At 44.5% G+C, this 15,563-nt stretch overlaps 1 protein-coding gene across 1 annotated transcript in view; it reads right to left on the reverse strand.

Annotated features, from left to right (window-relative positions):
- Positions 1–15,563, reverse strand: part of LOC140398270 (high affinity cGMP-specific 3',5'-cyclic phosphodiesterase 9A-like) — a 63,061-nt gene that overhangs the window by 19,119 nt on the left and 28,379 nt on the right. Inside the window, exons 9-12 of the mRNA XM_072486745.1 lie at positions 6,701–6,775; positions 5,310–5,396; positions 4,048–4,152; positions 3,478–3,560 (exon numbers count right to left, since the gene is read on the reverse strand). Of these exons, the coding sequence (XP_072342846.1) occupies positions 3,478–3,560; positions 4,048–4,152; positions 5,310–5,396; positions 6,701–6,775 (350 nt within the window). The remainder of the gene's footprint in view (positions 1–3,477; positions 3,561–4,047; positions 4,153–5,309; positions 5,397–6,700; positions 6,776–15,563) is intronic.

Consider the following 15,563-nt stretch of genomic DNA (forward strand, 5'->3'; position numbering starts at 1 on the left):
CACTTTGACAAGGATGTAGAAAGGAAGATATTCGTGAAAGTAAATGTAAACAAATATTTTACATTGGTCTTCACACTAAAAGACACTAATGACATATTGGAAGTTTCAGTGAGAAGGAGGAAAATAATTAATATTACTAATGAAAAAGGAGAAATTAACAGGACTAAAAGCTTATGGACCTGATTGCGTACATCCTGGCATTTTAAAAGAGTTAGCTGTACAGAACGGAAACGCATTCCAGAATTTACAACATTTTGAACAAAACAGGGAACTAAAGGCCAGCTAACCTGTCATAAGTAATAGTGAAAATGCTTCTGTTGCTAATACGAAAATCACAATATGATTAGGCAGATTCAAAATGGTTTTGTGAAAGGAATATCATGTTTCACAAATCTATTAGAGATTTTCAACGTTGTAATCAGCAGGGTAGATAAGGGGGAGATCTGTAGATATGTAATGTATTTGGATTTTCAGAGGTGGACAGAATGCAGAAAGAGAATAAACAGGACATTTTCAGGCTCTTGGGGGGTGAAGAGTAGATTGCTGAAATGATCATTGTTGGGCCTCAGCTATTTATAATCCATATCAATGACTTAGCTAAGGGGACCAAGTGCATTATATCTAAGTTTGCTGATGATACAAAGCTCAATGGGAAAGTAAGCTGTTCGGAGAATTCAAAGAAGCTGCAATATGATTAGGCAGATGGTGTGTAATGTGGAGAAATGTGAAATTATCCTCCCTTGTAGGAAGAATGGAAAAATAGAAAGGCAAGATGCTAGTTACTGCTTGTATACAGATAATGTTTGTATGCAGGGGGTGTTGGGTGTCCTTGTACACGAATCACAGAAAGTTAATGGACAGGTATCTCAAGTAATTAGGAAGGCAAGAGGTATGTGCGCCTTTATTGCAAGGGGACCGGACTACAAGTGTAAGGAAATCTTGCTTCAAATACGTAGGGCTTTGGTTAAGTCACACATGAAACAGTGTGTGCAGTTTTGGTCTCCTTCCCCCAAGATTGATTCCTGGGATGAGCTGGCTATCCTGTGAGGAAAGATTGATGGCGGGATGCTCCGTCCCGCCGTGCCACATTTCTACCTCATCCCGCCGGCGGGATGCTCCGTTCCACCGGCCGGTCAATAGGGCTTCCCATTGTGGGACAGCCCCATGCCGTCGGGAAACTCCCAAGCTCCCAGCAAAACGGAGCATCACACCAACGGAGAATCCCGCCCTCGTTTTGGAGTTCTGAAAAATGAGAGGCGACTTCTAAAAGTCCTCGAGGCTTTGACAGGGTAAAGCTGCGTCCCCTGACTGGAGAGGACTAGGGTTCATTGTCTCAGGGTAAGGGTAGGCCAGTAATATGAGGAGACATTCCTTCCCTTAAAGGGTTGTGAATCTTTGGAATTCTCCATCGCCAGAGGTTGTGGATGCTCAGCTGTTGGGTAGATTCAAATTGTAGATTTTTGAACTCTAAAGAAATCAGAGGATATGGGAATAGGGCGGGGTGAATGACCTCCTTATGCACTGTGAATTCTATGATTCTATGATTCAGTCATGACCCTATTGAATGCATAGAAGGTGCAAAGGTCCACTCCTGTTCATTTTTCTTATATTCATGTGTGTGCAATAGGCACAGCTCCCCGTGAAACGCACCACGTAGTAGGCACAGACCCCCCCCGTGTACTGCATCATGCAGTACCCTCAGCCCCCCCATGCAATGCGCCATGCAATTGACACAGCAACCCCAAAACATGCCTTTTAGTAGGCACATCCCCTCAGTAAAATGCACCGTGCAATAGGCACAGCTCCCCGTACAACACGCCGTGCAATCGGCACAGTTCCCCGTGTAATGCACTGTGAACAGTCAGAACTCCCCGTGTAAGGCGCTGTACAATAGGCACAGCTCCTCATGTAACATACTGTGCAATAGTCACAATTCCCCGGTTAACATGCCGTGCAGTAGGCACAGCTCCCAGTGTAACATGCCATGCATTAGGTACAGCTTCCTGTATAACACATCACTCAGTGGGCACAACTCCCTATGCAACGCGCCGTTCAGTAGAATCATAGAATTTACAATGCAGAAAGAGGCCATTTGGTCCATCGAGTCTATGCCGGCCCATGAGAGAGCACTCTACCTAAGCCCACACCTCCACCCTATCCCCGCCTAACTTTTGGACACTACGGGGCAATTTAGCATGATCAATCCACCTAACCTGCACACCTTTGGACTGCGAGAGCAAATTGGAGCACCCGGAGGAAACCCACGCAGACACGGGGAGAACGTGTAGACTCCGCACAGACAGTGACCCATGCAGGGAATAGAACCCGGGTCCCTGGCGCTGTGATGCAACAGTGCTAACCACTGTGCTACCATGCCGCCCAACTCACCATAAATTACGACGTGCTGTAGACACAACTCCATGTGTAACATGCCGTGTAATAGGCACAACTCACCATAAATTACGACGTGCTGTAGACACAAATGCCTGTGTAACGTGCCGTGTAATAGGCACAGCTCCCCATGCTCCGAGACATGCAGTAGGCACATCTCCGCATAAAATGCGGTTTGCAGTAGGCACAACTCCCCATGTAACACGCCGTGCAGCAGGCACAACGCTCCGTGTAACGAGACGTGCAATAGGCATAGCTCCCCATGTAATGCGCCATTCTGTAGGCACAGCTCCCCACATTACGCACCATGAAGTAGGCACAGCTCCCCATCCAACACATCGCGCAGTAGGCACAACATCCCATCTAACGCACCTTGCAGTAGGCAAAACTTCCCATAAAATGCGCCATGCAGTAGGCACAACTCTCCGTGTAATGCTCCGTGCAATAGACACAGCTCCCCATCTAATGCACCATGCAGTAGGCACAACTCCCTGTGTAACGCTCCGTGCAGTAGCCAAAACTCCCCATAGAATGAACCATACAGTAGGCACAACTCCCCGTGTAACGCACTGTGCTGTAGACAATACTCCCCATAAAATGCACCATTCAGTAGGCACAACTCACCATAAAATGCACTGTGCAAAAGGCACAACTCCCCATAAATTGCGGAGTGTAGTAGGCACAACTCCATGTAACATGCCGTGCAATAGGCACAACTCCCCGTGTAATGTGCCGTGCAATAGGCACAACTCCCCGTGTAACGTGCCATGCAATAGGCACAACTCCCCGTGTAACACGCTGTGCAATAGGCACAATCCCTGGGTAATGCGCTGTACAATATGCACAGCTCCCCGTGTAACGCACTGTGATATATTCACAACTTCCCGTGTAACTCTCTGTGCAATAGGTACATCTCCCCGTGTAACGCGCTGTTCAACAGGCTCAACTCCCTTTTAATGCACTGTGCAATAGGCACAACACACCGTGCAATAGGCACAACTCCCCATATAATGCGCCGCGCAGTAGTCACAGCTCCCATGTAACACAGCGTGCAGTTTCAGATTGTTATTTTACAATCATACTCACGCATTATTATATCCAGGATGATCCAGGTCATGGCAGATGGCTCCAGTCATTAAGATCACCAAGTCTGTCAAACTCAGTTTCTCCTGTTCATGTGCAATGAAAACAAATGTGATACATTTACTGGTTGGTATAGAAAATTAGGAGGAGCTTGTTTTTTCACCTCTGGAGGCTGGGTCCAGTTCCAGCTCCAACACAAGGATTGAAGGGTCATTTCCTCTCTCATGCTGTACCACAAACCGATGAGGTGGTTTAAACTGTTGGTACAATCAAAGCACAGACAGCAACACTGATGCAAAAGGAATATGCATTCCACTGGCTACATGCGCCACACTGACCACAGTGCTTAGCTACTTAAAATCTGTAGTTGTAACTGTGTTGCTGACTGCAGATCTCTCTGATATTGGGGAAAGTCAACGTATGTCAACACAGGCAGACAGACCAAGGGCCACCCATAGCTTGAAACATATACCAAACATAACCTTTCCTCTGAGCTTGTTACCAGGAAAGAGGAAATGCAATTACGGATATGGTCATGATCGCATTTAACCTGGGCCTCAATTCGTCACATACCTGAAGGTCGCACAGGTAGATCATGCCGTACATCATCTGTGTCACACAGAAGCAGTGTCGGAAGTTGTGGAAAGGATTATTCCGATAGTTCTCCTGAATGCTGAGCTGGATGCACAATATAAAAAGGGGTCCAATTAGTACAAGTGGTATTTTGTCAAGAATTCTGGCGCTGTGAGGCAGCAGTGCTAACCATTGTGTCACCACACTGCCTTCTGCTGAATTATTCGATAATTATTACTATTTTAAATATTCACTACTGAGGGCAGGGATGAGCAAATAGAAATCCAAGGCGAAGCAGTGGGTTAATTTTGTTTCAAACTGCATCACATTTATGTCAAGTGGCAATCAACGATGTATTCATGTATGGAGACCTTCTGGGTCAACGAATGAGCCACTTGACCTGTTAGCTCTGTGAAAAGCATCAGTGACAGTTAGGAGATTATAAAACCCAGCAATCTGTTTGAGAAAGCTCTACAATGTTTTTAAGCAAACTTGGGCAAGCTGCTTCATCACGTGGCATCCTTCATAACGCAGATTCACTATGAAACTGAAAGCCAATCTCCTGAAAGCTAAAGTGCCTTCTACTCTAAGTGGCCAATGACCCAAGTCTAGTGCAAGAGGAGCACCCCCTGCTGTTCCGGTGAGAGAGGAGCACCCCCTGCTGTTCCGGTGAGAGAGGAGCACCCCCTGCTGTTCCGGTGAGAGAGGAGCACCCCCTGCTGTTCCGGTGAGAGAGGAGCACCCCCTGCTGTTCCGGCGAGAGAGGAGCACCCCCTGCTGTTCCGGTGAGAGAGGAGCACCCGCTGCTGTTCCGGTATTTCCTACATCAGTTGTATCCAGTTTGTTCCAACAACTCAAAACACACCAAATAAATGAAATAGATTTAACCTCATTTCATGTAGTTCCCCTTATAACCAACAGAGCACCTGTTGATTAAGCTTGAGCAATTTGTTGGTCACAGAAGTGAAAGGCCAGTTCAGTTTCCAGTTAGGAGCATTAAGAATTTCTGCAACTTCCCCATCAGCTTGTGCGCGGACAGTAGATACTGAATGGAGTGAGTGTTCTGGGCACGGGTGTGATCACTCCAGTCCTTCAGGGCTGGCAGGTAGAGTAACCACATTCTCTGCTTACTCTTGGTGCAGAGTAAACAAGTTATTGGGGACGGGGAGACCTTCATCAACCTTCACAGCTCTGGGCCACAAGCTGTTACAAGCTATGATATTGTGAATAACCATGCTTCACCTCAAGAGCAGCAAACTCACCAGCCAGCGTTTCAGGATGAAGGGGTTCATGTTAAACTCGTGCACCAGTCCCAGATCATGGTACATGTACTCCAGACAGCTGAGCATCTGCCAGTGATGATAAAACAGTTACTCTGTGCTCAAACACGTTGTGCGTTAAATATGATGCACTATCGCTGTGTATGTCAAAGATTCCCACTCCTGATATTTCAGTGGAGACATTCAGCAATGTAAAACACTGGAACGTCACACAAACACACCTGTACGGTAACTCCTGCTGGTCAGTCTACCAAGGATGATCTTTACTATTATAGGTTGCCACTTGACAGGGATGCTTCTATTAGATATGGTCTCCCATTGTGCAAGAACTGTGAAGGGGGGGGGGCAGCACTCAAATTATCCTCGGAAATCTGCTGGGTGCCTCTGGCAGTGTGGTGGAGAGGCTCTGAAGGGCCCCGAGGAAAATAGCTTCCACCATCAACAGGACCAACCCCTCCAGGACTAAGGAACTGAGTAATGCAAGGCTCGATATGTTTCCCAATTAACATGAGCGGGTGGTGCAATGCGAGTATGGACATGCTGGGTGACTGATGGTAGAATTGTGGGTTTGGAGGTCTTGCAGGAAAATGTCCAGAGTTGATAACCTGTCTCAAATTGTATCGTACAGGCAACATTGTGATGACTGCCCATGTAAGATTTGCACATATCAAGAGTTAGGAGGAAAGACTGGAGAGACTTTAGTTTTAGGCACATCAGATGTGATTAGATGGGGCTTAATAAGGTTGTAAATATGACAGAAAGGGTTAATTGCTGTATTACTTTAAAATAGCAAGGGACAAGGGACCACAGGTTCAAGTGGAAGGTAACTTTGTGATTGGTATGCAAGAGAGTTTTCCTACAGAGTAGACTCCAGGTGGGGTGGTGGAGCTGAAAACCATGGAATTATTCATGAAACAATGAATGCAGCAATGGGGTGTTTGTATGATTTGTCTGGGTGGAGGTGTTAAGATAGCCTGAATGGCCCTTATCATCCATACAAAACAGTCTTGTCTAGAATTAAAATAGGGTAAGTTGAATGTGCCCCTATGGAAGGGCCCATGTTAAAGAATTATGTGATATATGATTATTCCACTATTGCTGAATCTGCGACATAAAAATGGGGCATTTTGGCACAACCAAAGCTGACACATTTACCATTGCACAACAAAAATACAATCAATCATTGGACAGAAGACTGAAAATCTCCTGAATGTGATTGTTCTGAGCTAATAGTCCATCCTTCTCGCCTCTCTTAAGCTGACAGAGTCTCTGTTATAAAGTGACTCTTACTGAGATTTTTCATATTAACTCATTGATCTGCGCCCAGCTCACTGGTGACCAGCAGTGCCCCAGAAAAAGCAGCTTCACAGTACCTCATTGTACTCCCAGTGCCAGACATCGAAGGTTGGCTTCTTCAGTGCTTCAATTGTCTCCTGAGATAGTGTGTACTGTCAAAACATCAAACGGGTCTCATTTTAGAAAAGCAATAAGAATAAAACACGGGCAGTGCTCGATTTCCCCCAAGTGAGTCAGACACGTGGCAGTGCTGGCAGGAGTTTTATTGTACATTCGCTCAAGGTGAGGGGAACACACAACTGGGAAATAGATTGTTTGCGCTATTCATCTGGTGAGAGAGACGCAGCTTAAGAGGAATCACTACCTGCATCAAAGAATTGTCATTCACCTGAGGAAGGAGCTGTGCTCCAAAAGCTAGTGATTCGAAACAAACCTGTTGAACTTTAACCTGGTGTTGTCAGACTTCTTACTGTGCATCAAAGAAAACAAATTAAATTCTAGCCTCTTGCACATCCCCCCCCCCCTCCCTTCGATCCAATGGTAGTTAGCTACTACATTTCATTGAGATCAATCCCTCCTTTGTGCTTCTCTCTCATCCATACTTTTCCCAACAGCAAAATTTAAGAGTTGAAATAAATAAATGTGGGCCAGGAAGAAAGATCTTCTTCCTTTGATTCCGAAGTTTATTCCATTTCCTGGGATCAAACCTCCACCTCCACAAAAAGAGCCTTTCCTGGCGCTGAGAAGTAGACTATCCTGTGGTCGGGGATCAGAACCACCCCTTCCACACACTGCCCCCAACCCTCCACATTTCCAGTAGCAGCTGCAGGCTTTCCATCTGGGGCCGCAGATGAGGCCTGTTCCTTGCCAAACTGGAAGGTAAGCCTGACAATCAGACGCCACTCAGGGCAGGAACCTTGGTGTGAAAATAAGCTTTGGAGTCAAAACCTGTCTCATACAACCCTAAACTGCGTTGGTTCATGGACTCCCAAGATGCCTGCCTTTTTGTGCAGCCTTGTGGAGTCCCTGGGCCATGAGTCTGTAAGAATCTTTACGCTGCACCCCTTTTTCAGTTTTTTTGTTGTAGTTTTGTTTGCTCTTCAGCCCCATGCTCCTGATCTACAGGCAGAGAGGGAGGACCTCCTCATGAACCTGCTCCCGGGCCTGGTCAAACTTGCCATAAACAGGTCCAGGCAGCAGGCAACTAACTGAGGGGGGGCATCTGACCGAACTGTCTGACTGCGGCTACATTCGTGACCAGGTGTCCCTGAAGAGGGGGCAGGTGGTGTCCATGGGAACCATCAAGGCCTTCCATGTTCACTGCTTCCTGCAGGCACTGTGGTGCTCTACTGACCCTTTTTAAAAAATATATTTTTATTAGGGTATTTGCAATTTTTATAACAATAACAATAACAGCGACATAAACATGGTACAATAATGATTTCCACCCCCATCACAATCTTCACACACCCCAACAATTCGGCCCTGTCCCCCCTTCTGCTTCTGCTGACATTTTAATTTTCCCAGAGAAAGTTGACGAACGGCTGCCACCTCCGGACGAACCCTAACATTGACTCTCTTAAGGCGAACTTTATTTTCTCGAGACTGAGAAACCCAGCCATGTCACTAACCCAGGTCACTACACTCGGGGTATTCGAGTCCCTCCACATTAATAAGATCCGCCTCCGGGCTACCAGGGAGGCAAAGGCCAAGACGTCAGCCTCTTTCGCCCCCTGGACCCCCGGCTCTTCTGACACTCCAAAGATCGCGACCTCTGGACTTGGCACCACCTGTGTTTTGAGTACCGTGGACGTCGCCTTAGCGAAACCCTGCCAAAACCCTTTAAGCTTCGGAAACTACTGACCCTTTTAACTATATTTTAGTTTGATGTTTTACATTTCATTTGTGATTCTTTTTTGTTTAAGGCAGTATCCCTTTGTAAGGGGCTGTTCCTTCAATTTGTCCCTCAGTTTATTTAATTTCGAGAGTCAAAGCCCGAACTGCCGGGTCCCCCCCCCCCCCCCCCCCGAGTGAAATTCCACCTTCATCCACCCATGTAACTCGCCTACCAGGATCCAGGTAACTCTCTCACACAAATATATTAGTGTCCAAGTTGGAATTTATCCAGAGAGCCGTGCAGACCAAGAAAGTCTCATGTTTTTTGCGAGTTAAAGTTTATTGTTTACAGAGACACACATTACAAACATTCACCTACCCGAAAGCCCAACAACCACACAGTTGGCCTTCTAAGTTTTAGTCTATTTAATTGATCATCCATTTTATAAATCATTCTTAAACCAGGAACAGTGATAAATGCAGTCAGTGGAATTTGAACAAAAGCAATGAGATTCCAAACCCATTACTTTAACCACTTGGCCACATGCACAAGTCAGTTTATACCAATGGAAAAGAAATGTAGGCAATTAAATTGGCTTCAACAGCCTTGAACTAGAGAGTCAACACAACCTATACAGATTTCCGCCAAGACTTCGTTCAACAATAAAAAGACGGAAGACATGTCAGGTTATTCGGATGGACAAGCCGTTTCCTGATAATTCAGTTTTCGACTTAAAGAATGGAATTAGCCAATAACGTCAATTAAGCAGCATAGCAAAGTAGAAATTAATGCAAAAAGAGTTTAGAATTATCAAATAATTCAAAATAAATGGCTTTGAATTATGGATTGCACCAGAGGAATAAAGTAGACGTTAATCAATGCTAGTAGAAGTTATTAATCAGATTTCATTCTGGTGTGCTGTACCCAATTTTGGCCAACTGACGGAAAGGATCTGCTTTTGGGAGGATACAGAAATGAACAGTGAAGGTAATTCCAGCTTTTGCTGAAGATCGATCTCGGGTCTGAAACATTACGCCAGACTTTCTTTGCGGAGGCGGGTAGCTTAAGTTGGCTTGGAGAACAGGCCACAGTTTCAAAGGCCCTATTTTTGCTTCCGAGAGGCAAGGAGAAGATAGAATCAGACCCACTGACCCAGGAGGCAGATCATGGGAATCTACACTTTGGGGGGAGGGGGGGGGGAGAAAAGAGAGGGGGTGGGTGGGCGAGTGCCATGGCAGGCTGGTTAAAACATCATCCCGGTTGTTTTAGGAGGGCCCGTTACTTCTCGCGCATTCCCCATGCCCCTCGCCTCACCTCCACAGCCATCACCTAGTGTCCATTACAGGTAGATCTTAGGAGCCACGTGGAAACTAAACAAAAATTCCAACAAAAGAACTCTCGCTCACACACTTTATGCTGAAAAGAAATTGAAACACATGCAAAGACTTCAAATCCGCTCAAGTGTTCAATCGGTTTTAAAAGCAACTTTCTATTCAACAAACACAAGGAAAACTAATCCTGTAACAACCTCTTTCAATGGTCAGTGAAAATTGGAAATTAGCACCCCTAATGAAGTAAATGCTTTGGTAAATTTTGATACTCAGCCAAGCATTCATTTTTAATTTAAACATTTTTTTAGAGTACCCAATTCATTTTTTCCAATTAAGGGGCAATTTAGCGTGGCCAATCCACCTACTCTGCACATCTTTGGGTTGCAGGGGCGAAACCCACATAAACACGGGGAGAATGTGCAAACTCCACACGGACAGTGACCCAAAGCCGGGATCAAACCTGGGACCTCGACACCGTGAGGCTGCAGGGCTAACCCACTGTGCCACCGTACTGCCCCAGCCAAGCATTCATAATATCTCAGTCATAATAACAACCCTTAGGAAATGGCAACAAAGAACTCTATTGAAACTGCAGGAACAGATTTTTTTCTCTCTAACATATATCAAATGGCTCGTTAAGCAAAGCAGTCCAGCAGTGGATTAAAAAAAAAAAAACGTTGACTGTTTCAGCCCATTGCTTCATGTTTAAAAGGCTGGGGATTTAAAAACAACTCAAGATCATGACACAGACAGATCGTATTCATCCTTCATAGTATTTATGTCTACTTCATCCATTTGGGACTCCCGCATTACAGGTTCGAAGGACCATGGAAGAACGAAAATGGTGTGTTTGAATACAGCACTAATTTCAAATGGCCTTGATGAGTTCGAGTTTCCCCACCCAAGAGATTCAGGCCCTGCTTCATTCCCACATCTGTGAAATGTGGAATCTGTCAGAAATGCGGTTAGGCCCACCACTTTAAAAGCTCTCCAGAGTTAGCTGTCTCCAAAAAAAACAAGGCCCATTAAGTCTGTTGCACTCTCTGCAGATGCGGCATGACCATCTGAGTATTTCCAGGATTTTCTGTTTTTATTTCAGATTCCAACATCTGAAGTGTTTTACATTTGTGAAGTTAAAATGTGATTGCTTTAGATCCCTGTCAGGATCTTGAAATCTCAGAGTAAAGAATAATGACAAGGAGTCATATACAAAAGGGAGCCGAGTTAAAGATGGATCTAGGGAGGCAGAGGCAGAGAGATACTGTAGAGAGATAAAGAGATAGATGGAACTGCTTCACCCAAAGAAAGGGTCAAAGATTTGTGCAATAATTACCAAGGTAAACTATTAAAGTGGAGATTAATATTTTCAACAAACAGAAAATATGAATAATTTAACATTGGTGAGAAAGTATACAGGTGGGAGTGAGATCTATCTAAACGAGCTGTTTTGTTTGTGCCTTTTCCTGTTTCAAAGTTGTGCACTTATACAAAATAGTGGGGGAGGGGGCATTGACCTCTAATACATATTCCTGATTTGGTGACTGCATTAATCACATTGGTCAATGAAGTAAGCACGAGTACAGATTCCAATTAAAAACGGCATTTGAATTCAAAGCGACACTATATCAGCGTTTGATGTTCTGTATTACCTCAGCACAGCAAATATCGCAATAAGAATTCTTCAGATCTGTAAACAAATGCCCACTTAATTTAAACCAAATGTAAAATTTGCACTGCTTCAATCTACTTTTATTTGAGCTCAGTTTGCAATAATTAGAACTTGATTCTTCATCATTTTACTCAATAATAAATGTTTGAACCGGCTGCAAATTAAACCAGAAATGTGGAACAAAGTGAGGTGATGGAGAAACAGTGGCAGACATTTATTTTAAAAGGGGCAATTTAGCGTGGCCAATCCACCTACCGGGCACATCTTTGGGTTTGGGGGGGGGGGGGGGGGGGGAGAACGACCCATGCAGGCACGGGGGGAATGTGCAAACTCCACACGGACAGTGACCCAGGGCCGGGATCGAACACGGGTCCTCACGCTGTGAGGCAGCAGTGCTAATTGCATCACCGTGCTGCCCCCTGCAGTGGCAGACATTTGGGGAGACATTTCATAACTCACAACAGAGATATATTCCATGGAGGAAGAAATACTTGAGAAAGATGCACTGTCCATGTCTAACTAATGACGCACAGGGTGATATCAAATGAAAAGATGTACAATATTGGAAATTAGTGGTAGCTCAGAGGAATGGGGGTACCTGGAGCACCAGCAAAGGATGATTAAACACAACAGAAAGAAATTAGAGTATGAGGGAAAACTAACGTGAAGTATATAAACAGACAGTAAAAGCTTCAAGTGTATAAAAAGGAAAAGAGTAGCTCAAGTGAGCATTGCTCACCAGAGTTAGAGGCTGGGGAATTAATAATGGGAAATGAGGAAATGGCAGTGGCAAGTATTTTGTATCTTCTAATTTGCAGTAGAAGACACAAAAAGGTATCACAAGAAAGTAAAAGGTATAGAGGCAAAGGGGAAGGAGGAACTTAAAGAATCCCAATTAAGTAACAGGAATACTAATGGGACTTAAGGCTGACATGTTCTGTGGACCTTATGACCTGCATCCAAAGGTCATTAAAAGAAATGGCTGCAGAGACAGCAGGTGTGTTCGTAAATCTTCTAAAAGCTAGAAAATTTTGGAAAAGTGGCAGTGGATTGGAAAACTGCAAATACCTCTGTTCAAGAAAGGAGGGAATTAATAGGAAAACTATAGAGCAGTTAGTCTAATCTATTCATTGGGAAAATGTTAGAATCCATTGTTAAAGAGGTATTTGGAAAATGATAGAAGAATGGGTGATTTTCTACACCCCACCTCCCCCGACGTGTATTTTTGTGGTGGAGCCGACCCGCTTCCAAAAAGGAATTTCTGGAGTAAAACTCCACCGTTTTTACACCGGTGTGGGGACATAACAATAATAATAAATTGCTTATTGTCACAAGTAGGCTTCAGTGAAGTTTCTGTGAAAAGCCCCTAGTCGCCACATTCCGGCGCCTGTTCAGGGAGGCCGGAACGGGAATTGAACCCGCACTGCTAGCCTTGTTCTGCACTACAAGTCAGCTGTTTAGCCCACTGTGGTAAACCAGCCCCTCAGTTGTAACCAGACATTTTTGGAATGTGCTGTGTATCCATTTTAACGGAGCAAAATAAAAGAACAACTTACCTAGACACTGCGGTACGGTGCTGCACGAGTTGTTATCTGCTTTGCTGCTTGTATGCAGTCAATTCATGTGCCCCAAATGACCATGCACCCCACTGGAACTACCCACAGCGGGGCCTCCAGCGGCCTGACCTGAAACCCGGCAAGATTTGAAACCTGGCATTGCCTTGGTCCCGAGGTTGCCGGTTTTGAGACGTTACCTGGACAATTGGGCAGAGACAACATGGTTTTGTGAAAGGGAAAGCATCTTTGACAAGTTTATTAGAGTTCTTTCTTTGAGGATGTAACAAGCAGGGTGGATAAAGGGGAACCAGTAGATGTAGTGTATTTGGATTTCCAAAAGGCATTTGATAAAGGTGCCACAGGTTACTTCATAGGATGAGAGTTAATGATGTTAGGAACAAGATATTAGCATTGATAAAGGATTGGCTAACTAACAGGAAGTCAGGATAAGTGGGTTATTTTCAGGACGACAAACTCTAGTGGAGTGCCACAGGGAGCAGTGCTGCGGCCTCAACTACTGACAATCTATATTAATGGCTTGGATAAAGCCAAGTTTATTGATGGTATAAAGATAGATGGAAAAACAAGGTGTGAAGAGGCTACAAAATATGATATAGAAAGTGAGTGGACAAAACCTCAGCAGATAAGAGTGTGAGAAGATGTGAGATTGTCTATTTTGGCAGGAAGAATAGAAAATCAGAATATTATTTAAATGGAGAGATACTGCAGAATTTTGCAGTACAGAGGGACCTGGGTGTCCTTGTACATGAATCACAGGATGTCAGTCTGAAGGTAGAGAAAGTAATTAAGAAGGCAACATGAATGATGGAGTATAAAAGTAAGCAAGTCTTGCTACACCTGTACAGAGCATTTGGTGCATCTAAGGTGCAGTGTACACATTTTGATCACCTTACCTAAGGAGGGTCGTATTTGCATTGGAAGCTAAACTGATTCTTAGGATTTTCTTGTGAATGTTTAACAGGTTGGGGTGTGGGAGTGCACTTGATACGGTGGATGTTGAATATTTCCCCTTGTGGGGGAATCTAGAACAAGCGGGCAGAGTCTCAAAGCCTCCCCTTTATGACAGAAATGAGGAGGAACGTATTCTCTCAGCGGGCTGTTCGTGTTTGGAATTCTCTTCCCCTGTGAGCAGTGGAAGGTGGATCATCGACTATATTCCAGGCTGTTAGTTAGATTTCAAGATTTCTGAGAGACAGGCAAGAAAATGGAGTTACGGCCACAATCAGATCAACCTATTGAATCAGGCCCACTCCGGCTCCTAATCCTGATGGTTTTATTGAATCTATGAACAGGAGACAGTGAGCCACATTTTCACAATGGGGGAGTATGTTTTTCACAGACTATAGAGTACACATTAATTATTTTCTTCTTTGTGACTGTGACCTGTTAATTGCAATATGTATATATCAGAGTGATGGACTGGGTTTCCGGTGTGTAAAACTGCTTTCTTTTGTTGGTAGTTTCTATCAATGTTTCAGATTAGATATTATAATAGGAATAATCTTTATTGTCACAAGTAGGCTTACATTAATACGGCAATGAAGTTACTGTGAAAAGCACCTAATCGCCACATTCCGGCACCTGATCGAGTACATGTTACTCCCACTTGAAATTCATGGCTAGCTGCCTCAAAAAGGTCTGACAGTCTTTCCTTTGAGCCAGGGAGTGATGTATGGAAAGTGTAGGGAAGCCATTTGACAACCGATGGAATCTACTTATTGGATTAATCTCTGGTTTCAACAAAATGAAGAGACTGACCTGAGCTAGTTTCAATAGTCAACAAAGTCACCATAGTGCCAGAGGACCATAGGCTGCTCTCCCCTTTAGAGAGACAGAGAGAGAGACAGAGAGAGCACTGACTGGTGGTGATTTAACAAGAGGATTACCGCAAGTGAGGGGCAAGGTTGAGAAGGTGAGGCCTTAACGGATAACCTCAGCTGGTATGGGAATTGAAGCCACACTGTTGGCGTCGCACTACATCACAAACCAGCTATCCAACCAACTCAACTAAACCGGCCCCCAATAGTCAATAGAGTATCACACAATGACATTTAGTTCATGTGGGCAGGATAACAGTGACGTCAGATTTGTGTCTGTCCCCGGGTCCATGTGGAGTTTGCACATTCTCCCCATGTCTGTGTGGATCTCACCCCACACAACCCAAAGATGTACAGGGTAGGTGTATTGTCCCTTAATTGGGGGGGGAAAAAAGATGTGTTTGTCAACAGAACAAAGTGTGAAAAACAGATTAATCTGCTTACCAAGTAAAGTTTGAGGCCCGTCTTGCTGAGCTACACAGAATTATTTTACTTGATAAACGGGTCCCAAGTCATTCATGCTATGAATTTTTATTGGCACTCTTACTAAAACAAACTATCCCTGGGAACATCAATCAACTTCACAAACAACGATAAAGATAATTGCATTGTCAACTCAACGATAATAAAAATTCAGGGATGTTGGCAATGCCATGTCCACACCTAGATAGTGCAATCTCCACAGCCTTATCACAGGAACCCTGAATGC

The sequence above is a fragment of the Scyliorhinus torazame genome, chromosome 21, assembly GCF_047496885.1.
Source record: "Scyliorhinus torazame isolate Kashiwa2021f chromosome 21, sScyTor2.1, whole genome shotgun sequence".
In the NCBI taxonomy this organism is placed as follows: domain Eukaryota; kingdom Metazoa; phylum Chordata; class Chondrichthyes; order Carcharhiniformes; family Scyliorhinidae; genus Scyliorhinus; species Scyliorhinus torazame.